The 26,806-nt window shown below is 64.7% G+C and overlaps 1 protein-coding gene across 1 annotated transcript; it reads left to right on the forward strand.

Annotated features, from left to right (window-relative positions):
• The first annotated feature begins 400 nt into the window (after positions 1-400).
• On the forward strand, positions 401-26,803 carry KDM6B (lysine demethylase 6B). Its single transcript, XM_030970571.1, has 26 exons — positions 401-554; positions 5,373-5,422; positions 9,029-9,118; positions 9,549-9,646; positions 10,248-10,370; positions 10,563-10,667; positions 10,874-11,501; positions 12,034-12,129; positions 12,746-12,911; positions 13,410-13,547; positions 13,679-13,746; positions 14,200-14,391; positions 15,507-15,773; positions 15,820-16,778; positions 17,109-17,235; positions 18,294-18,399; positions 19,009-19,214; positions 19,891-19,955; positions 20,253-20,321; positions 20,826-20,974; positions 21,819-21,933; positions 22,649-22,836; positions 23,344-23,485; positions 23,857-23,983; positions 25,021-25,191; positions 25,980-26,803. Exons 5-26 carry the CDS (start codon positions 10,252-10,254, stop codon positions 26,001-26,003), a joined length of 4,227 nt encoding a protein of 1,408 aa, XP_030826431.1. The 5' UTR covers positions 401-554; positions 5,373-5,422; positions 9,029-9,118; positions 9,549-9,646; positions 10,248-10,251; the 3' UTR covers positions 26,004-26,803.
• Positions 26,804-26,806: the final 3 nt, after the last annotated feature.

Genomic DNA, 26,806 nt, shown 5'->3' on the forward strand with positions numbered 1-26,806 from the left:
GCATCCCACCCCCGCCACCTCCCAGTCCATCCCAGTCCCCCCAGTCCCTCCCACTCCCCCCCAGTCCCGCCAGTCCATCCAAGTCCCCCCAGTCCCCCCAGTCCATCCCAATCCCCCCACGGCCGCCGCCGCGGTGGGCGTGGCCTCGCGGCGGAGTGGGCGTGCCCCTCTGCGGGGCGTGGCGCGCGGTGGGCGTGCCCTCTCCATATATGCGCGTGCCCCGCGCGCGCCCTCCCTCCGTAGGCGTGGCCAGCGTTCCCTCAGCCCCTTTGTGGGCGTGGCCCGGCCGCTCGGAGGGCGGTCCCTCCGCGGTGGGCGTGTCCCTAGTGTGGAGGCGTGTCCATCTCCCCCTGTGGGCGTGTCCGGGGGCGTGTCCGGGGCGGGCGGGGCGCGCGGCTCTCGGGTCCTTTGTTTGAGCGAGGCCGGAGCCGCGGAGCCGCCGCAGCGCCGGGGCCGGGCCGGGACCCCCGGGACCCCCGGGACCCCCCCGCACCCGGCACCCCCCGGGACCCCGCCGGCACCCCACGGACACACCGGCACCAGCAGCGCCGCAGGTACCGCTGAGGGAGAGCGGCGGGGGCAGCGCGGCCGGGGCGGCCGGGCCGCGGCCTGAGGGGAAGGGGGGTGGGGGGGGTGTGTGAGGGGGAGGGGGGTGGGGGAGGGGGCTGAGGGGGGTGGGGGGTGGGGGAGGGTGTCAGGTGAGGGGGGTGGGGAGGAGGTGAGGGGGAATGAGGGGTCTCGGGTGGGGGGGGTGTGAGGGGAAATTGGGGGTGTTGGCGTGAGGGGAATGGGGGGGCTGGGCTGGCGGGGGGGGGTCAGAGGGGGGGATTTGGGGGGTGGGCTGAGGGGAAAGGGGGGGCTGGGGTGGGGGTGAGGGGTGCGGGGTGGGGGGTCGGCGCTGAGGGGGGATTTGGGGGGTTGAGGTGCGTGAGGGGGAAACTGAGGTACAATTGAGGGGTCGGGGGGGGAAACTGAGGGGAAATGAGGGGGCTGAGGGGAATTGGGGGGGGTCCGGCCTGGTTGGGGTGAATTGAGGGGATTTTGGGGAGGGGGCGTCAAAACTGAGGGGAATTTTGGGGGTTCAGGGCTGAGGGGAATTTGAGGAGGGGGGTCTGGGAGTGGGGAGGGCACGGCTGAGGGGAATTGGGGGTGGTCCGGCCTGGTTGGGGTAAATTGAGGGGGGGGTGTCAGGGTTGGGGTGAATTGAGGGGATTTTGGGGAGGGGGCGTCAAACCTGAGGGGAATTTTGGGGGGGTCTGGGCTGGGGGGGGTAAATTGGGGGGGTTTGAGGTGGGGGGGTAAAATCTGGAGTGAAATTAAGGGAGTTTGGGTTTAGGGAAAGGGAAATTGAGGTGAAATTTGAGGGGGGGGTCAGAGCTGAGGTGAAATGGGGGGGGCTCATGTTTGAGGTGAAATGGGGGGAGGTCTCATCCTGTTTAGGGCAATTTTGGGGGGGGTCATTTGAAACTGAGGTGAAGTGGGGGGTCAGTTATGAGGTGAAATTGGGGTTTTTTGGTGGTTTTGGAGAAAATTGAGGTGAAATGGGGGGGTTTCACCTGGAGGGGGCCAGGGGTCAGGTGAATTGGGGGAGTTTTGGCCTTTTTGGGGTGATTCGGGGGGGTCACATTGAGGCGAAATGGGGGGGTCTCACCTGGAGAGGTGAATGGGGGGGGGCAATTAAAATTTGGGGATTTGGGCTCGGGGGGGGTCAAACCTGAGGTGAAATGGGGGGGGGGGGAAAGCTGTGATAATGGGGGATAAATTGGGAGGGGGGGTCAGGGCTGAGGTGATTTTGGGGGGGCATCGGTGTGAGATAAAAGGGGGGGGTCAAATTTGAGTTAAAATTCGTGAGTTTGGATTTTGGAGGGATGAAACTGAGGTAAATATGGGGGGGGGGTCTGGGCTGAGCTAAAGTGGGGGGGCTCTGACTCCCCTGGTGTGGATTTTGGGGGGGTCATTTGGGGTGAAACCCTGCCCCCCCGCCCAGGTGAATTTGGGGGAGTTTGGGTTGAAATTAATTTTTTGGGGGGGGAGGGGTTTGCCTTCCCCAAAATGATTTTGGGGATGTTTGAGCTGAAGTAAATTTGGGGGGTGTTGTTCGTGTTCCCCCCACCCCCAGCTCAATTTGGGGGGGGCCTCCTGGCTGAGGTTTTGGGGGGGTCTTAAAGGGCCAGCACAACTTTGGGGGGCACCTTTAGTGACCCCCAACCCCCCCTGTGCCTCAGTTTCCCCATTTTTAGGGTGTCCCTCTTGTTTTTTTTGGGGGGGGGCACAGGAAGGTTTTGGGGGTCAGGGGAGGGGTTGAGGTGTCAAGGGGGGGTCTTGGAGGGATTTTGGGGGGCTCTGGGAGGTTTGAGGTGTTTGGGGGTGCCAAGGGGGGAATTTGGGAGGTCTGGGGGTGTTTGGGGGTGTTGGGTGAATTGGGGTGTCCTCAGGGGAATTTGGGGGTGTCAGAAGAAGATCTGGGGGGGTTTTGGGGTGTCACGAGAGGATTTAGGGGTGTCAAGGGGTCTGGGAGGATTTGGGGGGGCTCAGGGAGGGATTTGGGGGTGTGGGGGGGGGTTGAGAGGTTGAGGTGTTTTTAGGAGAGGATTTGGGGGATTTTGGGGTGTCTGGGGGGGTCAGGTTGTGCTTTGGGGGGGTCAGAAAGGGGGGGGTCAGGCCTTGCAGCCGTATTGGGGTGTAGCCCCCTCCTGAACCCCCCTAAAATGCACCTGGGACCCCTAAACACAGCTGGGACCTTAAAACACACCTGAAACGCCCCCAAAATACACCTGGGAACCCCAAAATGCACCTGGGACCCCCCAAACGCACCTGGGAGCCCCAAAATGCATCTGGGACTCCCCAGAATGCATCTGGGATGTCGCAAACCACACCTGGGACTCCCCAAACTCACCTGAAACCCCCCAAATGCCCCTGGGACCCCCTAAACATGTCAGGGAACCCCAAAATTACACCTGGGACCCCCAAAAACACCTGGTCCCCCCTGCCCCCCTCCCCCGCCCACCAGGGCACCCCGGGCCGGGCTGGGCGCGGCCTCCTGATAAGGCGGGTGTGGGAGCACTGGGAGGGACTGGGAGCACTGGGAGCACGGGGCAAGGGTGAAGGTTGTACTGGGAGCACTGGGAACGGGGTAAGGGCTGTACTGGGAGCACTGGGAACGGGGTAAGGGCTGTACTGGGAGCACTGGGAATGGGGTAAGGGCTGTACTGGGAGCACTGGGAACGGGGTAAGGGCTGTACTGGGAGCACTGGGAACGGGGTAAGGGCTGTACTGGGAGCACTGGGAATGGGGTAAGGGCTGTACTGGGAGCACTGGGAACGGGGTAAGGGCTGTACTGGGAGCACTGGGAATGGGGTAAGGGCTGTACTGGGAGCACTGGGAACGGGGTAAGGGCTGTACTGGGAGCACTGGGAACGGGGTAAGGGCTGTACTGGGAGCACTGGGAATGGGGTAAGGGCTGTACTGGGAGCGCTGGGAACGGGGTAAGGGTTGTACTGGGAGCACTGGGAGCACTGGGAACGGGGTAAGGGCTGTACTGGGAGCACTGGGAATGGGGTAAGGGCTGTACTGGGAGCGCTGGGAACGGGGTAAGGGTTGTACTGGGAGCACTGGGAATGGGGTAAGGGTTGTACTGGGAGGGTCTGGGAGCACAGGTCAAGAGTGAAGGTTGTACTGGGAGCACTGGGAATGGGGTAAGGGCTGTACTGGGAGCACTGGGAACGGGGTAAGGGCTGTACTGGGAGCACTGGGAGCTGGAGGCAAGGGTGAAGGCAGCACTGGGAGGACTGGGAACGGGGTAAGGGCTGTACTGGGAGCACTGGGAACGGGGTAAGGGTTGTACTGGGAGCACTGGGAATGGGGTAAGGGCTGTACTGGGAGCACTGGGAGGGACTGGGAGCACGGGTCAAGAGTGAAGGTTGTACTGGGAGCACTGGGAATGGGGTAAGGGCTGTACTGGGAGCACTGGGAGCTGGAGGCAAGGGTGAAGGCAGCACTGGGAGGACTGGGAACGGGGTAAGGGCTGTACTGGGAGCACTGGGAACGGGGTAAGGGTTGTACTGGGAGCACTGGGAACGGGGTAAGGGCTGTACTGGGAGCACTGGGAGGGACTGGGAGCACGGGTCAAGAGTGAAGGTTGTACTGGGAGCACTGGGAATGGGGTAAGGGCTGTACTGGGAGCACTGGGAGCACTGGGAATGGGGTAAGGGCTGTACTGGGAGCACTGGGAATGGGGTAAGGGCTGTACTGGGAGCACTGGGAACGGGGTAAGGGCTGTACTGGGAGCACTGGGAACGGGGTAAGGGCTGTACTGGGAGCACTGGGAATGGGGTAAGGGCTGTACTGGGAGCACTGGGAACGGGGTAAGGGCTGTACTGGGAGCACTGGGAATGGGGTAAGGGCTGTACTGGGAGCACTGGGAGCACTGGGAATGGGGTAAGGGCTGTACTGGGAGCACTGGGAGCTGGAGGCAAGGGTGAAGGCAGCACTGGGAGGACTGGGAATGGGGTAAGGGCTGTACTGGGAGCACTGGGAATGGGATAAAGGCTGTACTGGAAGCGCTGGGAACAGGGCAAGGGCTGTACTGGGAGCACTGGGAATGGGCTGTACTGGGAGCACTGGGAGCTGGACCAGGAGGTGTTTGTGTACTGGGAGCACTGTGTGAATCTGTACTGGGAGCACTGGGAATTGCAGATCTTGGTGGGAGCTGGGGTTGATTGCTACTGGTGTTACTGGGATCTGAGGATGATAGTTACTGGTTTTACTGGGAGCTGGGAACAGCAGTTACTAGTGTTACTGGGAGATTGGAATGGTGGTTACTGGTTTTAGTGGGAGCTGGGAATGACAGTAATTGGTGTTGCTGGGAACTGGAAGTGATGGTTACTGGTGTTACTGGGAGATGGGAACGGTTACTACTGGTCATACTGGGAGCACTGGGAGCTGGGCATGGTGGGTGTTACTGGAGCCAAGCGTGTGAGATACTGGGAGTACTGGGGCCTCAGAATGGTGGGGAGGGATCTTACTGGGAGCTACTGGGGATACTGGAAACAGCGATACTGATCGTACTGGGAGCACTGGGAATGGAGGTGGCCATACTGGAAGCTGCTGGGGAAAGTGGGAACACCGATATTGGTCATACTGGGAGCATTGGGAATAGAGGGGATTGTACTGGGAGCTACTGGTCGTACTGGGAGCACTGGTACTGGTTATACTGGGAACACTGGGAGCAGCCCCCTGGGCCCTACTGGTCCCAGTAAGGCACTGGGGGGGGGGGTTTCCCAGTGTTCCCAGTGCTCCCAGTAAGGCTCTGGGAGGGGGAGGGGTGTCCCAGTGCTCCCAGTGCTCCCAGTAAGGCTCTGTGTCCCTCCCAGGCCATGGCTGGCGCGTAGCCCCTCCCCCACCGGACCCGACCCTCGGACACGTGAGTGCCCCTCCCCCCACGGCCAGGCCCCGCCCCCTCCCTGCCAGGTGTGGGGGACACCGGGGGGACAGTGACAGTGTCACACACGTGTCCAGGTGTGTGTGTGACACCAGGGGTGACAAGGGGCGCACACCTGTGTCACACAGGTGTTGCACAGACAGGACAGTGTCATACGTGTGGCACCTGTCTAGGACAGTGTCACACGCGTGTCCAGGTGTCTGTGTGCGCTGTCAGGTGTGGCGGGGGGTGCACACCTTTGTCACACACATGTCACACCTGTAGGACAGTGTCACACCTGTGTCACCTCCACAGGACAGTGTCATACGTATGTCACCTCTGTAGGACAGTGTCACACCCGTGCCATGGCCATAGGACAGTGTCACATGCGTGTCACACCCTCAGGACGATGTCACACACACATTGCACGTCCCTGTCACCTCCACAAGACACTGTCACACCTGTGTCACGTCTGTAGGACATTGCCACACCTGTGTCACCCTCACAGGACAGTGTCACACCTGTGTCACCTGTGTAGGATACTGTCACACCCGTGTCACCCTCACAGGACAGTGTCACACCCCTCCCCCTCTGTCCCCCCCCACGCATGTCCCTGTCACTGTCACACACCCGCCCCTCCCCCCCACCGAGGCTCCCCCAGATCCAGGGACACCTCAGGGACACCCCAATGTCACAGGGACACCCCGGGGACATCTCAGGGACACCCCGGGGACACCCCAATGTCACAGGGACACCCTGGGGCCACCCCAATGTCACAGGGACACCCCGGGGCCACCCCAGAGCAGGGGACAGCGGTGACACAGGTGTCACACGTGGGGTTATGAGAGGTCACCTGGGGTCACACGCGTGTCCCAGCTGTGTCACTCTGTGCGGTTGTACCTGTCCCCAGGTGTCCCCTGTCCTCACCTCACCCTGCGTGTCCCCGTGTCACCCCCTGGCTGCTGTCCCCGTGTCACCCCCTGTGTCACCACACATGGCCCTGGGTGTCCCTAAGGTGTCCCTGGGGTGTCCCCAGGTGTGTCCATGCTCTCCTTGTGTCCCCAGATGTCCCCACGTGCCCTCCCTGTGTCCCCATGTCTGTCCCTGTGTGTCCCCGTGTCCCCACGTCTGTCCCTGTGCCCCCAAGTGTCCTCTCTGTGCCACCACGTGTGTGTCCCCTGTGTCCCCCAATATCCCCCCCATGTACCCCCCATGTCCCCCCTTTTCCCGTGTCCCCAATGTCCACCCCAATGTCCCCCATTCCGTGTCCCCAATGACTCCCCAGTGCCCCCTCTGTGTCCCCCATTCCGTGTCCCCAGTGTCCCCTCCCTGTCCCCCCGTGTCCCCTCCATGTCCCCCTCATCCCATCTCCCCAGTGTCCCCGCATCCTGTGCCCCAATAACTCCCCAATGTCTACTCTGTGTCCCCCCCAATGTCCCCCCGTGTCCCTCCCAGTGTCCCCCAATGTCCCCCCATCCCGTGTCCCCAATGTGCCCCCCCATGTCCCCCACATCCTGTGTCCCTAATGTCTCCCCATGTCCCCTCCAGTGTCCCCATTGTCCCCCTCCATGTCCCCCCGTGTCCCCATCCCGTCTCTCCCCCCCCCCCCCGCCCCACGCCGGGATTCCCCTTCCCCCCCTCTCCATCCCGGGCATCCGCTGACGTCACGGTGGCGGGAGGGGGGCGGGGCGGGGACACCCACGCGGGGCCGGTGACTCACGCGGGGTGGCGATGTCACCGCGGGCCGGTGACTCACGGCAGTGGCGGTGTCACCACGCGGGGCCGGCACACGCGGGGCCGGCGGCGCCCGGGGCACACGCGGGGACCGGTGAGGGACGCGAGGGGACACCGGGGGGTGAGGGACACCCGGGGGACATCCAGGCACACGCGGGGACCAGTGAGGGAGACGAGGGGACACCGGGGGGTGAGGGACACCCGGGGGGGACATCCAGGCACACGCGGGGACCGGTGAGGGACACGAGGGGACACCGGGGGGGGTGAGGGACACCCGGGGGGGACATCCAGGCACATGCGGGGACCAGTGAGGGACACGGGGGACACCTGGGGACACCTGGGGGGGGTGAGGGACACGGGGGGACGCCCGGGGGGTCAGGGTGGCATGGGGGGGTCAGCGAGGTTGGGGGGGGGGTGATTGTGTGTGACCGGGGTCATGGGGGGTGGGGGGGTGGGGACACGGGTGGGACCAGGGGGCAGTCTGGCCAGGGTCACTGTGGCCATGGGTCACTGTGGTTGTTGGTCAGTCTGGCTGTGGGTCAGTCTGGCTGTAGGTCAGTCTGGCTGTAGGTCAGTCTGGTTGTGGGTCACTGATTGTGGGTCACTGTTGGGTCACTCTGGCCATGGGTCATTCTGGTTCTTGGCCGCTCTGGCTGTTGGTCACTGGTTATTGGTCACTCATGTCTGTGAGTCACCCTGGCTGGGATCACTGATGTTCACTCTGGCTGTGGGTCACTGGTGACCATGGGTCATTCTGGTTGTTGGTCACTCTGGCTGTGGGTCACTGGTGACCATGGGTCATTCTGGTTGTTGGTCACTCTGGCTGTGGGTCACTGGTGACCATGGGTCATTCTGGTTGTTGGTCACTCATGGCTGTGGGTCATTGGTGACCATGGGTCAGTCTGGTTGTTGGTCACTCATGGCTGTGAGTCTCTCTGGCCATGGGTCAGACTGGTTGTTGGTCACTCTGGTTGTTGGTCACTGTGGCCATGGGTCAGACTGGTTGTTGGTCACTCTGGCTTGTGAGTCATTGGTGACCATGGGTCACTTTAGTAGTTGGTCACTCAGGGTTGTGGTCATGCGCATTTGGGGTCACACGTGAGTGACCGTGGGTCACTCTGGCCATGGGTCACTGTGGCTGTGGGTCATTCTGGTTGTTGATCACTCTGGTTATTGGTCACTGTGGCCATGGGTCACTCTGGGTGTTGGTCACTCTGGTTATTGGTCACTCTGGCTGTTGGTCACTCGTGGTTGTGGGTCAGGCTGGTTGTTGGTCACTCTGGCCATGGGTCACCGGTGGCCGTGGGTCACTCTGGCTGTGGGTCACTCTGGCCACTCTGGCCATGGGTCAGTGTGGTTGTTGGTCACTCTGGTCACCCATGTTTGGGGTCACATGATGCCATGGCTTGGTGTCATCACATGTCCCATGCGTGTCACCCTGGGGGTGCCCCCAAGTGTCACCCTGTCCCTGTGTGTCACCCTGTCCCCGGGTGTCCCTGTGTGTCACCCTGTCCCAGTATGTCACCCTGTCCCCAGTGTGTCACCCTGTTCCTGTTGTCACCCTGTCCCGAGCGTCGCCGTCCCCTTCCCGCTCCCCGTGGGCGTCGCGGGTTCCCCGTGGCCACGCCCCCAACCGTGACGTCACGGGAAGGCCCCGAAATTCTCCCTCAGCTGTGGCCATGATGTCACGGCTGGGGGCGGGGGAAGGCCCCGCCCCTCCCCAGTGTCCCCAAATGTCCCCAAATTGTCCCCAAATCTCCCCCGGCGCGTCTCCCCATTCAGCCTCATAGGGGACGTGGCCCCGACTTGCCCCGCCCTCCCCTCTCCTCATTGGCCAGCACCAGCCTGAGCCCTCTCTCCATTGGTCGCCCTCAGGCTGAGCCAGAGCCGGAAGGGAGCGATGATTGGCTGCCAGGCGAGAGGCGCGCTGTGATTGGCCGGTTCCTGGAGAGCGTCGCGTCATCGGTGAGGGGGCGGGGCGTGGGTCGAGGGGGCGGGGTCTGCGGTGCGTGTGTGAAGCACCGCCCACTTCCGCACCACGTGATCGCGGGATTGCCCGCCCCCTGCCGCTGGGGGCGGAGCCTCAGAACTGCCGTGAAATTGACCCAGAATTGTCCTAAAAATGCCCCAGAATTGCCCCTAAAAATGCTCCAGAACTGATCCAAAAGTGCCCCATAATTGACCCCAAAAGTGCCCCCAGAACTGCCCTAAAATTGTCCCAGAATTGCCCTAAAATTTCTCCTAAAAGTGCCCCTAAAAGTACCCCAGAACTGCCGCAGAATTGCCCCTAAAACTTCTAAAAGTGCCCCAAAGCTGCCCCGGAGCTGACCCCAAACCTCCCCCAGGTGCCCCCCAGGTGCCCCAGGTGCCCCCTAAGTTCCCGTCCCTGTCCCAGGTGGATGCGGCAGTGAGGGAGGGGCCGCCCCCGCCCAGCAGCCGCCCCCCCCCACGGGGGGGCTGTGGGGGGACCCAGCCCAACCCCCCCCACGAGTGGTGAGTGGGGGCATTTGGGGGAGTTATGGGGCTGGCTATGGGGTCACAGGGATGGTTTTGGGGGGATTTGGGGGGGTTATGGGGCTGGTTTTGGGGAGGTTATGGGGCTGGTTTTGGGGTATCTGTGGGTCTGTGGGATGGATCTATGGGGCAGGGATGGGTCTGTGGGGCAGGGATGGATCTACGGGGCAGGGATGGGTCTATGGGATGGATCTATGGGATGGGTCTGTGGGGCAGGGATGGATCTATGGGATGGATCTATGGGGCATGGGATGGATCTGTGGGGCAGGGATGGGTCTATGGGATGGATCTGTGGGGCAGGGATGGGTCTGTGGGGCAGGGATGGATCTATGGGGCAGGGATGGGTCTGTGGGGCAGGGATGGGTCTATGGGATGGATCTATGGGGCAGGGATGGGTCTGTGGGGCAGGGATGGGTCTATGGGATGGATCTGTGGGGCAGGGATGGGTCTATGGGATGGATCTGTGGGGCAGGGATGGGTCTATGGGATGGATCTATGGGATGGATCTGTGGGGCAGGGATGGGTCTATGGGATGGATCTGTGGGGCAGGGATGGGTCTCTGACCCCCCGTGCCCCCCAGGCCGATGCATCGCGCCGTGGAGCCCCTGGGGGGCCGGGCCGCACGGGACCCCTTCGCCGTGGGGAGCCTGGGCTGCGGCGGGGGCTGGGCCGGCTGCCCCCGGGCCTGGCTGCCCCCCCCCAGGTATGACCCCTGGCTGACCCCAAATGACCCCCAAATGACCCCCACACTGACCCCTGCATTGACCCCCACACTGACCCCCCATTCCCAGGGGTCTCCCCCATTTTTTGGGGTCTCTCCATTATTGAGGGGTCTCCCCCATTCCTGGGGGTCTCCCCCATTTTTGGGGGACCCCCCCCCCCCCTCCCCCCCCAGGTGCTCCTCCAGCCTCGGGCCGGCGCCGCTGCCCCCCCACCTGACGCCCCCCCCCAGTGGCAATGGGGGGCCGCCCCTCCCCCACAAGGCCTTCTACACTCCGGGGTAAGTGCTGACCCCCCCCAAATCCCCATTTTGGGGGTCCCTATAGGGCTGAGCCCCTCAAATGTCCCCATGTCCCCCCAGAGCCCCCCCCGGGCCCCCCTGGACCCCCTCCAGGCTGCGTTTGGGGTCTCTCTGGGGCTCAAATCCCCATTTTGGGGTCTCTATGGGACTGAGCCCCCCAGATGTCCCCATGTCCCCTCGTGTCCCCCCAGAGCCCCCCGGGCCCCCCTGGACCCCCTCCAGGGCTGTGTCCGGGCGCTGCAGCCCTGGGACCCCCCCGGCCCCGAGGCCACCCCCGAGCTGGAGGAGCCACCGAGCTGCCACCACGGGCGCCACCGCGGCCACCGCCCCGGGGACATCGGACACCGAGGGGACATCGGACACCGCCCCGGGGACATCGGTCACCGAGGGGACGTCGGTCACCGAGGTGACATCAGCCACCGGCCTGGGGACCTTGGACATCGAGGTGACATCAGCCACCGGCCTGGGGACATTGGTCATCGCCCTGGGGACATCGGACACCGGCCTGGGGACATCGGCCATCGAGGGGACATCAACCACCGCTCTGGGGACATTGGCCATCGGCCCGGGGACATCGGTCATCGCTCTGGGGACATTGGCCATCGGCCTGGGGACATTGGCCATCGGCCTGGGGACATTGGCCATCGCCCTGGGGACATCGGTCATCGCTCTGGGGACATCGGCCACCGGCCCGGGGATCTCGGCCACCGAGGGGACATCGGCCACCGCCACGGGGGGGACGGCAGCCACCGCGGGGACGTCATCGGTGGCCACCGAGGGGACATCGCCGCCCGCATCGGGCGCCTGCAGCAGGTGGGGACAGCGGGGGGACACTGAGGGGACATTGTGGGGACAGTGAGAGGACATGGGGAGGACATTGAGACATTGAGGGCACACTGGGGGACAATGGGGGGACACTAAGGGGACATTGTGGGGACAGTGAGGGAACATTGAGGGGGCACTGAGAGGACAGCGGGGGGACATTGTGGAGACATTGGAGGGACAGTGAGGGGACATTGTGAGGACAGTGAGAAGACATGGTGGGGACACTGAGGAGACATTGAGGGGACATTGAGTGGACATTGAGGGGACATTGTGGGGACATTGAGGGGCTGGGTTGTGTCCCTGATGCCACTGCAGTTGTGGTCACAGCAGGTGACAGTGGCGAGTGGGGACATCGTTCCCAGGGGTGTGTCCCCATGTCCCTGGGGGTGACCTCAGGGTGTTCCCATGTCCCTTGGGGTGGCACTGGAGGTATCCTTGTGTCCCTGGGGGTGTCCCCAGGTTGTCTCTGGGGGTGTCCCCAAGGTGTCCCCATGTCCCTGAGGTGTCCCCCTGTCCCCAGGCCCAGCTCTGGAGTTTCCCCCCCGGCCCCGTGTCCCCCCCCCGGGCTCGGGCCCTGCCCCCCCTCCAGCAGGTCTGGAGCCTGCTGCACCCCGAGGTGAGGGGGGGGCACCTGGGGGGGCTGGGGGGGGGGATTTGTGGGGGTTTGGGGGAAATTTTGGGGATTTTGGAGGGATTAAAGAGGCTGGGGAGGGGATTTGTGGAGGTTTTGGGGGAAATTTGGGGAGAATTGGGGGGCTGGGGAGGGGATTTGGGGGGGCAGGGTGGATTTTGGGGGGATTTGGGGGGATTAGAGGGTAATTGGGGGTCTGGGGGAGGGGATTTAGGGAGGTTTTGGGGGAATTTGTGGGGGTTAAAGCGACTGGGGAGGGAAATTTGTGGGGTTAAATGGGCTGGGGGATTTTGGGGGTTTTGGGAGGATTTGGGGGTTTTTGGGGGTTTTGGGGGGTTTTGGGGGTGTTTGGGGGTTTTGGGGGGATTAAAGGGACTGGGGTGGATTTGGGGAGTTTTTGGGATTTTTGGGGATTTTGGGAAGAATCGGGGAGTGGGCTCAGCGGATCATGGGGGGGTTTGTGGTGGGCGGGGGTGGGGGGGCACTGGGAATGGGCCCAGGCCTTACTGGGAGCACTGGGAATGGGGGGGCGGGGAGGGTGGGGGTGATACCGCCCCTCCCCCCCCCCAACCCCCCCCTTACCCCACCTCCCCCCCCATAGAAAAGGACGTTCCCGGCCAAAAGGGGGGGGGCGCAGCTGAAGAGGGGGGCGGCCCCCCGACCCCCCGCCCGCGGGGCAGCCCCCCCCCCCCGCCCAGCCCCCCCCGCCCCCCCCCGAGGAGCCGCCCATCCCCCCCCTCAAACGGCGCCGCAGCGGCAGCCCCCAGGTGGGGGAGGGGTGGGGATTTTGGGGGGGTGGGGAGGGGGCGTTAAAGGGTCCTGGGAGGGGGGGCCACTGGGGGGTTAAAATTGGGGGGGAAAGGGGGAGAATGAGGGGGGTAATTGGGGGGGTAAGGGGGGATAAAATGGGTCTGGGGGGGAAATGGGTCTGGGGGAGTGAAATGGGTCTGGGGGGGAATTAAAAGGATTGGGGGGTGAAATGGGTCTGGGGGGGAATTAAAAGGATTGGGGGGTGAAATGGGTCTGGGGGGGGGCGTTAAAGGGTCCTGGGGGGGGCACTGAGGGGTTTTGGGGGGAAAAAATGGGGGGGAAATGAGGGAGGTAATTGGGGGGGGTAAGGGGGGGTGAAATGGGTCTGGGGGGGCTTTAAGGGGGATTTGGGGAGTGTAAAATGGGTCTGGGGGGGCACTGAGGGGTCTGGGGGTGTTTGGGGGGTTTTTGGGGGGCACTGCGGGGTCCCCCGCCCCCCCCCCCGCTGTCCCCAGGGGGGCTGTGGGGCGCTGCCCCCCCCGGGGCCCCCCCCAGGGCCGCCCCCTCCGTTCCCGCTGCCCCCGGGGCTGTGGAGCCCCTTCCCCCCCGCCGAGACAGCCTGGGCCCCCCCCCGGCGCCACCCGGACAGACAGGTGGGGACCCCCCCCGGTGTCACCAACGGTGTCACCAACCCTGTGTGACCCCCTGAGTGTCACCCCCTGTGTGTCATCTCTGTGTCCCTTGTGTCACCAACCCTGTGTGATACCCCCGGTGTCACCCCCAGTGTCCCCCACGTGTCCCCATGTCCTCGTGTCCTCTTTGTCCCCCATGTGTCCCCCCATGTCCGCCCATGTCCCCAATAACCTCTGTCCCCCCCATGTCCCCCCATGTCCCCAATAACCTCTGTCCCCTCTGTCCCCACCATGTCCCCCATGTCCCCTCTGTCCCCTCTGTCCCCACCATGTCCCCCATGTCCCCCATGTCCCCTCTGTCCCCCCCTCTGTCCCCACCATGTCCCCCATGTCCCCCATGTCCCCCATGTCCCCCCTGTCCCCACCATGTACCCCCATGTCCCCAGCCCCCTCTAACCACTGTCCCCCCTGTCCCCTGTGTCCCCCATGTGTCCCCCCATGTCCCCCATGTCCCCATGAACCTCTGTCCCCATGTCCCCCATGTCCCCGTTAACCTCTGTCCCCTCTGTCCCCATGTCCCCCCATGTCCCCCATGTCCCCGTTAACCTCTGTCCCCTCTGTCCCCATGTCCCCCATGTCCCCGTTAACCTCTGTCCCCTGTGTCCCCCCCCAGGAGCAGCGGCTGGTGGCCCCCCTCCCGGTGCCCCCCCCTGCGCCCCCCCGGCCCTGTGTCCCCCCGGGTCCCCTCCCAAGTGACCTTAGGGCCCCCCCCAGCCGCTCACCAGCAGCACCGACCGCCTGCGTGCCTTGTGCCCCCCCCCGGGCACCCCCCCGGACCCCCACCACCAGCACCCGCGCCCCCCGAGTGAGTGGGGACGGGGGGGGACATGGGGACATGGGATGGGGAGGATACAGGGGACATGGGGACAGGGATGAGGGGACATGGGGGGATACAGGGATGGGGGGGACACAGGGACACAGTGGGGGGACATGGGGATGGGGGGACACAGGGATGGGGACATGGAGGGGACACAGTGGGGGGACATGGGGATGGGGGGACACAGGGATGGGGACATGGAGGGGACACAGCAGGACATGGGAACATTGGAGGGACATGGGGACATGGGGGATGAGGGGAATACAGGGATTGGGGGGACAAGGGGACACAGCGACATGAGAGGGACACAGGGACATGGAGGGGACACAGTGGGGACATCGGGACACGGGGACATGGGGATGGGGGGGACACAGATTGAGGGGATATTATGATGCGGGGACAGTAGGATCAGAGGTAAGGGGACACAGGGGACACCACGGGGTCAGCAGGGACAGCGGGATGGGGGCACAGAGAGGGAGGAAAGGGGGTTAAGGGGGGTACAGGGACATGGGCAGGACTCGGGTCTCACTTCGTGTCCCCCCCCCTTTGTCCCCAAATGTCCCCCCCAGGCTCCCGAGCACCGCTACCAACCTCCGGAGCCGCCGGGGCCGGGGGGGGCCAGCGGGGGGGTCCCCACCCCCCCCACCTGCCCTCCGCCCCTCCCCCCCCCCGCTGCGCCCCGGAGCCGCTCCCCGCCCCCCCCCTGCCCTGGCTGAAGGACCCGGGGGGGGCGGGCGACCCCCTGGACGAGATCCTGTTCGGGGGACCCCCGCCCAAGGCGGGGCCGGGGGGGGCCGATCCCCCTTTGGGGGGGTCCCCGGGACCTTTCCCGGACCCCAGCACCACCAGCACGGGGGGGGGCGCCCCCCAGACCCCCCTTTCCCTTACCCGGACAAGGAGGAAGAGGAGGAGGAGGAGCCCCCCCCCCACCACCACCACCACCAAGCCCCCCCGGCGATTTTTGGCTGGGGACCCCCCACCCCCCGTTAGCGCCGCCCCCCCCCCTCTCCGAGGGCCCCCCCGATGCCTCAGGAACCTCCCCTGCGCCCCCCCCCGCCCCCAGCCCCCCCCCCATTTCATCATCGGGGGTCCCCTTTCCAAAGAGCACCCCCGCCCCTCCTCCCCCCCCCCCGCACCCCGAGCCCCCTCCCCCGCCTTTGCCCCCCCCTCCCCCGCCCTCCTCCGAGTCCCCCGGGGTCCCCCCCCGCCTGTTCGATTTCGGGGCCCCCCCCTTGGACGATCAATTCGAGGAGCCCCCCGAGTTTGCCAAAATCTTGCCCGACGGCCTGGCCAACATCATGAAGATGTTGGACGAGTCCATCCGGCAGGAGGAGGATGAGGGGGGGGTCACCCCCCCCCCCCCCCCCCCCCCCCCCCCCCCCCCCCCCCCCCCCCCCCTCCTGGCCCGCCCCAAAGCCCCCCCTTTCGGTGCCCCCCCCCCGGGTCACGGCGACCCCCCGGACCCCCCGCCTTTACCCCTTCGGCAAACGGGACGACCCCAAAACTTCCCCTTTTTACCCCAAACCTCCTCCTCCTCCTCCTCCCGCCGAAAAACCCTCCGGAGCGGGAACGGGGAACAACAACAGCAGCAGCAGCAGCAGCACCCCCAAACCCACCCCCCCTTCCCCGCGCCCCCCCACGCCCCCCGCCCAAGTCGCTACCTCAGCCCCGGGCTGGGGCCCCCCCGCGCTGGCCGTGCCCCCGCCGGGCCGCAGCGAGTCGGAGGCGCTGGAGGAGATCAGCCGCGCCTGCGAGACCCTGGCCGAGCAGGCGGGCCGGCCCAGCCCCCCCTCCCCGGACACCCCCCCCAAAACCGGGCTGGGCGGCGGCGGCCGCCGGCACCGCCGCCCCCCCCCCTCATCACGGCACCGGGACCTGCGGCGGGGACCCCCCCGGCGCCGGCACCCCCGGAAAGAGGAGCGGGAACAGCAGCAGCAGCAGCAGCAACAGCAGCGGGAGCAGCAGCAGCGCGACCGCCCCGTGCTGGCCACGCTGGACCTGCAGAGCCCCGGCGTGCAGGAGAAAGGGGGGGGACCCCTCCCCAGGCTGGAAACGAAAGGGGGAACCCCCCCGAACACCAACAACCCCCCCAGTGCGGCTCCCACCCCCGCGGGACCCCCGCCCGCCTTCGTCAGCTCGGCCGACCTGCTGAAGCTGCGCTCGCTGGGCGAGGGGCCCCCCAAAGAGCTCAAGATCCGCCTGATCAAGGTGGAGAGCGGCGCCGGGGGGCCCGGGGGGATCCCCGGCCTCGGGGGGGGCCCCGGAGGTGGCGGCGGTGACGCTTTGGTGGCCTCGGAGGCGGCAGAGCCGCGGGGGCTGCCCCTGGCTCAGCTGACGATCCGGCACAGCGCTGCCGAGGTGGTGCGGGCCAGCAAGTGAGTCTGGGGGGGCGCTGGGAGGGGCTTTGGCTTGGCTTGGGGGGTCCCAGGAGGGTTTAGGAGGTCCCCCTGAGGTTTAGGGGGGTCACGGGGTGGTTTGGGGCTCATTTTGGGGGCTTCTGGGGGGATTTTTGGGGGGATTTGGGGTATTTCTGGGGTGATGTGGGGCGATCCAGGGGTCCCACCATCGCCGCCCCCTCAGGCAGGCGCGGTTGAAGGGGCCGTTCCGAGGTGGGGATTTGGGTAATTCTGGGGGGATTTGGGTGATTCTGTGGGGATTTGGGGTATTTTTGGGGTGATTTGGGGCATTCCTGGTGTCCCCCTCAGGCAGGCGCGGCTGAAGGGGCCGTTCAGCGAGTCCTACCTGTGCCCGGCGCAGTCGGTGAAGCCGCGAATCGACGCCCGCGAGCAGCTGCCCCGGGACAAACTGAACCCGCCCACGCCCAGCATCTACGTGAGTGCTCATTGGCTGCTGCCCGCGGCCCCCTGAGTGCCAATTGGCTACCTGCATGGCTCCCCTCACTGCTGATTGGCTCCCTAGATGGGTCGCCTGGCTGCTGATTGGCTACCTGGCAGGGTTTCTTGATTGCTGATTGGCTTCCTGGATGTGTCCCCTGGCTGCTGATTGGCTCCCTCAATGGGTCCCCTGGTTGCTGATTGGCTGCCTGTGAAAGGTCCCAGGGTGTCCTCTCTGCTCATTGGCCAGTGGGAAGGGTCCTGCTTCCTGATTGGCTCCCTGCCTGGTTCCCCTGGCGGCTGTTTGGCTACCTGGCTGGGTTTCTTGATTGCTGATTGGGTCCCTGCTGAGGATCCCAGGGTGTCCCCTCTCCTGATTGGCTGGTGGGCATCCTTGCTGCTGATTGGCTCCCTGGCAGAGTCACTCTCTGCCGATTGGTCCCTGGCTGGATCCCTCCCCTCCTGATTGGTCCACCATGAACGACTCTCTGTTGATTGGCTGCCAGAAGGGGGCATTTCTGCCAGAACATCCCTGATTGGCCAATGGCACAGGAGACTCTCCTGATTGGCTGCTGGGTGGGGCCTCCCAACTGCTGATTGGCCAATGGATGGGGGCAGAGTTTCTCTGCTACTGATTAGCTGCCAGATCATGGCCTTTCAATCCTGATTGGCTGGCACGCCAAACCATCTCAGTCCTGATTGGCTGGTTGGTTGGGCTACCTGAACCCTCATTGGCTGGAGAATGGAGAACCAGGCTATCTCCATCCTGATTGGCTCATGCCCTAAACCTTCTCCATCTTGATTGGCTGATGCCCCAAACCATGTCCATTCTGATTGGCTGATGCCCCAATCACTCTCCATCCTGATTGGTTGCTGACCTGGTTGTTGGGGTGGATGTGGCATGCGGTGATTGGTCCCTGTGTGAGGGCACTGTGCTGTGATTGGTCATTTCTCTGTGTGCTGGCTGCTGATTGGTCCCTCCCCGAGGGCGGCGGGCTGTGATTGGTCCCTTTGTCGGGCACTGGTCTCTGATTGGCTGCCTCTGTTCCCGCCCAGCTGGAGAGCAAACGCGACGCCTTCTCGCCCGTGCTGCTGCAGTTCTGCACCGACCCCAAGAACCCCATCACGGTCATCCGGGGCCTGGCGGGGTCCCTGCGCCTCAGTGAGCACCCCAAAAACCACCCCAAAAATACCCCGAATCCCTTAAAACCCCCAAAAACCCCATAGGGACCCCAAAACCCCACAGGGACCCCCAAACCTGCGCCCGTGGATCCCCCCATCACCGTCATCCGGGGCCTGGTGGGGTCACTGCGCCTAAGTGAGCACCCCAAAAACCCCCCAAAAATACCCCAAAAAACCCCAAATCCCTTAAATCCCTCGTGGATCCCCCCATCACTGTCATCTGGGGCCCGGCGGGGTTCCTGCGCCTCAGTGAGCACCACAAACACCCCAAAAATACCCGAAACCCACCCTTGTCCTTGTCCCCGTCCCACCCCTGTCCCCTTATGACCCCAGACACCCCTCAATGCCCCCAGACACCCCCAAAGTGACCCAAACCCCCAAAATGACCAAAAATCCCATTTTTTGAAGACTGGTGTCTGTTCAGCACCAAGACCCTGGTGGAGATTCCCTGTCCCTTCCCCTGTCCCTATCCTTGTCCCTGTCCCTGTGCTTGTCCCTGTCCCTGTCCCCATTTAACCCTTCCTGACCCCCGACACCCCCAATCCCCCCCAGACACCCCCAAAATGCCCCAACCCCGGTGTTTTTCCAGACCTGGGTCTGTTCAGCACCAAGACCCTGGTGGAGGCCAGCGGCGAGCACGCGGTCGAGGTGCGCACGCAGGTGCAGCAGCCCTCGGACCAGAACTGGGACCTGTCGGGGACGCGCCAGGTGTGGCCCTGCGAGAGCAGCCGCTCGCACACCACCATCGCCAAGTACGCCCAGTACCAGGCCTCGTCCTTCCAGGAGTCCCTGCAGGTGAGGGACGGGGACTGGGGACACTCACAGGACATGGGGATACACAGGGGACACAGCTCAGGGACAGGGGACACGCCAGGTGTGGCCCTGTGACATCAGCTGCTCCCACATCACCATCGCCAAGTACGCCCAGTACAGGTGTGCTCCTTCCAGGAGTCCCTGCAGGTGAGGGACGGGGACAGGGACACATTGGGGACATGCTGGGGACACTCATAGGACATGGGGACACAGCTCAGGGACAGGGGACACACCCTGTGACATCAGCCACTCCCACACCACCATTGTCCAGTATGCCCAGTACCAGGTGTGCTCCTTCCAGGAGTCCCTGCAGGTGACAGGGATAGGGGACACAGGGACAGGGAGGGGACACAGGGACAGGGGACATGGTGGGGACAGCACAGGGGACAGAGGATTCAGGGGGACATGGGGGTTGCAGGGGACTCGTGTCCTCAAGTGTCCCCAAGTGTCCCTTCGTGTCTCTGAGGTGTCCCCAAGGAGCCCCAGGAGTCCCCTGGGATGCCTGGCTGTCTCTGGAGTGTCCCCAAGTGTCCCCCAGTGTCCTGAGGTGGCACCAGGGAGCTGAGGTGACACCAAGGGGCTGAGGTGACACCAGGGGCTGAGGTGGCACCAAGGGGCTGAGGTGACACCAGGGGCTGAGGTGGCACTGTCCCCACAGGAGGACAAGGACAGCGAGGATGAGGAGGCCGAGGAGCCCGACAGCACCACCGAGACCCCGCCCAGGTGGGGCCACCCCCTATCCCCTCTTGGGGACATCCCGGGGGACAATGTGTCACCCCCATCCGGGGGGAGGGTCCCAATGTCCCCAAGGGGTCCCCAGGGTGTCCCTGGGGGGGTCCCAGTGTCCACAAAGGGTCCTGGTGTTCTTTGGGGGGTTCCTGGTGTCCCCAAAGGGTCCCCAGGGTGTCACTGGGGGGGTTCCAGTGTCCCCAGGGATGTCCCCAGACCCGGGGGGGCGGGGGTGACATGTCCCCTTTGGGGACCCCGTCCCTGCCCCCCGTGACCCCGTGTCCCCCCCAGCCCCCCCGACCAGAAATCCCACCAGATCATCAAGTTCGGGACCAACATCGACCTGTCGGACGCCAAGAGGTGACAGCGGGGACGTGGGGACAGTGGGGGACAGCGGGGACACCAGGGGGACAGCACAAGGGTGGAGACAGCTGGGGGACAGTGGGGTACAGCAGGGACACTGGGGGGACAATGGGGACAGCTGAGAGACACTGGGGACACTGGGGGGACAGCACAGGGGTGGGGATGCCTGGGAGACAATGGGGACATCTGGGGGACACCGGGGGACACTGGGGACACCGGGGGTGGGGACAGCTGGGGCACACTGGGGACACTGGAGACACTGGGGGGACACCTGGGGTGGTGGGGACACTTAGGGGACAATGGGGACATCTGGGGGACACCTGGTGGGGTGGGGTGACAATGAGGGGGGTCAGGGTCACGTGTGGGTGCTGCAGGGACACCTGGGTGACAATGGGTGGGTCAGCGCCCCTCTCAGGTGCCAGGGCGTGGCTCCCCCGGGGCGGGCGGTGCCCCCGGGCAGGTGCCACCCCCCGGGTCACACACCTGTCCCTGTCCCCGCAGGTGGAAGCCGCAGCTGCAGGAGCTGCTGAAGCTGCCGGCGTTCATGCGCGTCTCCTCCACGGGGAACATGCTGAGCCACGTGGGCCACACCATCCTGGGCATGAACACCGTGCAGCTGTACATGAAGGTGCCCGGCAGCCGCACCCCGGGTGAGTGACACACCTGGGCACACCTGGGGGCACCCAAAACACACCTGGGCACACACCTGGGCATGAACACCGTGCAGCTGTACATGAAGGTGCCTGGGGGATACACACCTGGACACCCAGAACACACCTGGGCACACTGGACACACCTGGGCATGAAACCGTGCAGCTGTACATGAAGTGCCCGGCAGCCCGCGCTGAGTGACACACCTGGGCACACCTGGGGGCACCCAAAACACACCTGGGCACACACCTGGGCATGAACACCGTGCAGCTGTACATGAAGGTGCCCGGCAGCTGCACCCCGGGTGAGTGACACACCTGGGCACACCCAGAACACACCTGGGCACACCTGGGGCACACACCTGGGCATGAACACCGTGCAGCTCTACATGAAGGTGCCCGGCAGCCGCACCCCCAGTGAGTGACACACCTGGGCACACCTGGGGAACACCTGGGAACACCCAAAACACACCTGGGGAACACCCAGAAAACCTGAGGAACACCTGGGGGCACCTGGAGAACACCCAGAACACACCTGGGCACACCTGGTGACACCTGGGGTATTTTCTTCGACGTGTTTTAGGAATTTTCCCAGAACTTTTGTCATTTCTTTGAGATTTTTTGAGGGATTTTCGTGGGATTTTTTTTTGGGGGGGGGGCTTTTTGTGGGAGGTGACAAAAACCAACAGCGGTGGGGACACCGGGCTGAGCCCCCTGATCTCAGTGTCCTGGGGGGGCAATGGGGGTGACACGAGGTGACAGTGACTGTGACAGTGACACAGTGACAGCGACAGTGACACAGTGACAGTGACAATGCCAGTGACGGTGACAGCGTCCCCCGCAGGCCACCAGGAGAACAACAACTTCTGCTCGGTGAACATCAACATCGGCCCCGGCGACTGCGAGTGGTTCGCGGTGCACGAGCACTACTGGGAGACCATCTCCGCCTTCTGCGACAGGTGGGCGGGGTCTGCATAAAAAGGGGCGTGGTTTGCAAAATTAGCATGGTTTGCATAAAAGTGGGGTCAGTGAAAGGGGAGGGGTTTGCATAAAGGAGGTGTGGTTATTGGGGGAGCACTGCTGGGAGACCATCTGCGCCTTCTGTGGCAGGTGGGCGTGGTCTGCATAAATGGGCGTGGTCTGCATAAAAAGGCATGGTTTGCATAAATTAGGGTGTGGTCAGTGAAAGGGGCGGGGTTATTGGGGTAGCACTACTGGGAGAGCAGCTCCGCCTTCCATAGCAAGTGGGCAGAGCCTGCATAAAAGGGGCGTGGCCTGACTGAAAGAGGGCGTGGTTATGGGGCTGTATAAGGGGCGGGGTTTGGGGAAGGGGCGGGGTCTGCATAAAGAGGCCACCACACAATAATTAACAATAATTATTGTTAATTTTTGAGTATGTGACCTGGGTGGAGTCAGTGGGTGTGGCCTGATAATGCAGGGGTGTGGCTACACATGGGGTGTGGCCAAGTGCAGTGGGCGTGGCCTGATAATGTATGGGCGTGGTTCTACATGGGGGTGTGGCCAACTGCAGTGGGTGTGGCCAACTGCAATGGGCGTGGCCAACCCCCATTTCCCAGCACCAAGGATCAATTCAGGGTTGGGTGGAAATGGGCGTGGCTGCGCAGGCGTGTCCAGGTGTGGGCGGGGCTGTCTCTGACCACGCCCCCGGCGCAGGCACGGCGTGGATTACCTGACGGGCTCGTGGTGGCCCATCCTGGAGGACCTGTACCGCTCCAACATCCCGGTGTACCGGTTCGTGCAGCGCCCCGGCGACCTGGTGTGGATCAACGCCGGCACCGTGCACTGGGTGCAGGCCACGGGCTGGTGCAACAACATCGCCTGGAACGTGGGGCCGCTCACCGGTGAGGGGGCACGGGGACACTGGGGACACTGGGGACATTGGGGGCAACAACATCGCCTGGAACGTGGGGCCGCTCACCGGTGAGGGGGCACGGGGACACTGGGGACACTGGGGGCAACAACATCGCCTGGAACGTGGGGCCGCTCACCGGTGAGGGGACACTGGGGACAGTGGGGACAATGGGGACATTGGGGACATTGAGAACTCACCATGGGCACTGGCACGTGGTGGCCACGGAGCATCCCAGGAGATTCTGTGTGTCCCGGGGGTGTCCATGTGTCCCAGGGGGGTGTCCGTGTGTCCCAGGGGGGTGTCCGTGTGTCCTGGGGAGATTCTGTGTGTCCCAGGGGGTGTCCGTGTGTCCCAGGGGGGTGTCCGTGTGTCCTGGGGAGATTCTGTGTGTCCCAGGGGGTGTCCGTGTGTCCCAGGGGGTGTCCGTGTGTCCCAGGGGGGTGTCCATGTGTCCCGGGTGGCCTCAGGGGCACGGTGACACCCCCGCTGTCCCCAGCATACCAGTACCAGCTGGCCCTGGAGCGCTACGAGTGGAACGAGGTGAAGAACGTCAAGTCCATCGTGCCCATGATCCACGTGTCCTGGAACGTGGCCAGGACCGTCAAGATCAGCGACCCCGACCTCTACAAGATGATCAAGTGAGAGAGGGGACACCTGGGGACACATGGGGACACCTGGGGAGGGAGGGACGTGGACAGGGTGGGGATGGGGACAGGGACACAGCGGGACAGGGGGACTTGGTGGCTTGGGGGCCCCATGGTGGGTGGGACCCCGGTGACAGTGACAGTGTTGCCAACAGTGGGTGACAGCAGGTGAGTCCCTGGTGACAGTGTCCCCACAGTGGGTGACAGCAGGTGACAACGTCCCTGGTGATGGCGTCCCCATGGTGGGTGCCAGAACGTCCCTCAGGTGCCACAGGTGGCTCAGGTGCCCCTGTCCCTGGTAAAGGTGTCCCCGTGGTGGGTGTCCTAGGTGTCTCAGGTGTCTCAGGTGTCCCCTCCTGTCGCAGGTACTGCCTGCTGCAGTCCATCAAGCACTGCCAGGTGCAGCGCGAGAGCCTGGTGCGCGCGGGGAAGAAGATCGCCTACCAGGGCCGCGTCAAGGACGAGCCGGCCTACTACTGCAACGAGTGTGATGTGAGTGACACCGCGGGGACACGGCTGTGGCACTGCCACCGTGGGGACAGGGCTGGGGACACGGCTGTGGCACTGCCATCATGGGGATGGGGCTGGGGACAGGGCTGTGGCACTGCCATGGGGCTTGGGATGGGCTGGGGACACGACCTGGCACTGCCATCATGGGGATGGGGCTGGGGACACGGCTGTGGCGTTGCCATGGGGCTGGGGACAGGGCTGTGGCATTGCCATGGGGCTGGGCATGGCATTGTCACACCCCTGGGCATGGCTGGGGCACTGTCACACTGCTGGGGACACGGCTGTGGCACTGCCATGGGGCTGGGGACACGGCTGTGGCACCGCCATGGGGCTGGGGACAGGGCTGGGGACACGGCTGTGGCACTGCCATGGGGCTGGGGATGGGTCTGTGGTGTTGTCATGGGGCTGGGGACATGGCCCTGGGGTGGCCTTGTCCTTGTCACGTGGGGTCACATGGGGTGGTTTTGGCCACTCCACTGACCATTGCTGTGACCACACGGTGTCCCTGGCTGTGCCACTGACCTCTGCCCTGGCCATGGGGTTTCCCTGGCCACTCCACTGACCCTTGCCATGACCACTGGGTGTCTCTGGCCATTCCACTGACCACTCCCCTGTCCGTGGGCTGTCCTGGACGTGCTGCCCTGACCGTGTGGTGTCTCTGGCCATTCCACTGACCACTCCCCTGTCCGTGGGCTGTCCTGGACGTGCTGCCCTGGCTGTGGGTGTCCCTGTCCACTCCACTGACCACTGCTACGACCGTGGGGTGTCCCTGGCTATTCCACTGACCATGGGCTGTCCCTGGCCACTCCACTGACCATTCCCCTGACTGTGTGGTGTCCCTGGCTGTGCCACTGACCATGGGCTCTCCCTGTCCACTCCACTGACCACTCCCCTGCCCATGTGGTGTCTTTGGCCACTCCACTGACCATTGCCCAGTCCGTGGGCTGTCCCTGGCTGTGCCACTGCCCATGTGGTGTGTTCGGCCACTCCGCTGACCCCTGTCCCGCCGCTGGCCACAGGTGGAGGTGTTCAACATCCTGTTTGTGACGAGCGAGACGGGCGGGCGCAACACGTACCTGGTGCACTGCGAGGGCTGCTCGCGGCGCCGCGGCGGCGGCCTGGCCGGCGTCATCGTCCTCGAGCAGTACAAGACCGAGGAGCTCATGCAGATCTACGACGGCTTCACCCTGGTGAGCGCACCTGGGACACCTGGGGACGCACCTGGGACAGCTGGGGATACATGGGGACACACCTGGGACAGCTGGGGGACAGGTGGGGACAGCTGGGGATACATGGGGACACACCTGGGACACCTGGGGATACACCTGGGGGCACCTGGGGGTATATGGGGACACACCTGGGACACACCTGGGACAGCTGGGGGACAGGTGGGGACAGCTGGGGATACATGGGGACACACCTGGGACACCTGGGGATACACCTGGGGGCACCTGGGGGTATATGGGGACACACCTGGGACAGCTGGGGACACACCTGGGACAGCTGGGGGACAGGTGGGGACAGCTGGGGATACATGGGGACACACCTGGGACACCTGGGGACGCACCTGGGACAGCTGGGGACGCACCTGGGACAGCTGGGGGACAGGTGGGGACACACCTGGGACAGCTGGGGGACAGGTGGGGACAGCTGGGGATACATGGGGACACACCTGGGACACCTGGGGACGCACCTGGGACAGCTGGGGACACACCTGGGACAGCTGGGGATACACCTGGGGGCACCTGGGGGTATATGGGGACACACCTGGGACAGGTGGAGACAGATGGGGATTCACCTGGGGGCACACCTGGGACAGCTGGGGACACACCTGGGGACAGCTGGGGGTACATGGGGACAGCTAGGGACACACCTGGGGACACACCTGGGGACAAACAGAGGGCACGGGGACACCTGTGTGGGACCGTCCCCTCCCGGTGTCCCCAAGGGGGGTGCTGAGGTTCCCATCCCCCCCCAGGTGACGCCGCCGACCCCCAGATGAGTCCAGGGCCCCCCCCAGGGTGGGGGAGGGGCCAGGGGGGGCCCCGCCCCTCCCCCCACCACGAACACTTTTTATTTATTCGCGGAGAAATCGCCCCAAAAATCGTCTGGACGGACAAGGACAAAGCTTTGGGTGGAAAAACTCCGATTTTATACGAAAATCCCCATTTCTAGGAATTGACAAAGCCCCTCCCCTGCCGCCCCTCCCCCCGCGGTGGGGGATGGGGGGGGGTCTCTCTGCTGCCCCTCCCCCACCCCCACATTTTGGGGGCTCTGAACTCTGAGGGGGCTGGGGGGGGGGAGGGGAGGCTCCGCCCCGGCCCCTCCCCCTCATTTTTGGGGGGGCGGGGTTTGTGCCCCTCCCCCCACACAAAGGGGAGCCTGGGGGGTCCCCGCCCCCCCCTCAGCATTAAAGGGGGGGAGGGGCAGGGGGGGAGGGGCACTTTTTTTGGGGGGGGTCGGACCCCTTGCCAAGATTCAACCAAAAACTCGCCCCGCCCCCACCAGCAGCCGCCCCTCCCCCCCATACGGGTCCGGGCCGGGGGGAGGGGCACGGGGGGGGGTGGGGGAGGGGCAGGATTTTATTGGTGGGGGGGTGCCCCCCCTCCGCCCCTCCCCCCTCGCGGGGCGGGGCTCAGGTCTCTACGGGGGGGGAGGGGCTCCCCCCAACCCATGGTGCAAAGGGGGGAGGGGCCTGTGCTACCCCCTCCCCCCCAAAAGGGGGGGCGGCAGGAGCCCCCCCGCGGGGGGCGGGGCCTCGGGGTGCCCCTCCCCCCCTTTCCCCGAGCCTCCTTTTGGGTTTTT

This window comes from Camarhynchus parvulus, unplaced genomic scaffold, assembly GCF_901933205.1.
Source record: "Camarhynchus parvulus unplaced genomic scaffold, STF_HiC, whole genome shotgun sequence".
NCBI lineage: Eukaryota > Metazoa > Chordata > Aves > Passeriformes > Thraupidae > Camarhynchus > Camarhynchus parvulus.

Coding starts and splice junctions, on each gene's coding strand:
- KDM6B (XM_030970571.1), top strand. CDS start 10,252: ATGCATCGCGCCGTGGAGCCCCTGGGGGGCCGGGCCGCACGGGACCCC. Junction 13,548..13,678: donor GGCGCCACCCGGACAGACAG/GTGGGGACCCCC, acceptor TGTCACCCCCAG/TGTCCCCCACGTGTCCCCAT. Junction 19,956..20,252: donor ACCACCGAGACCCCGCCCAG/GTGGGGCCACCC, acceptor TGTCCCCCCCAG/CCCCCCCGACCAGAAATCCC.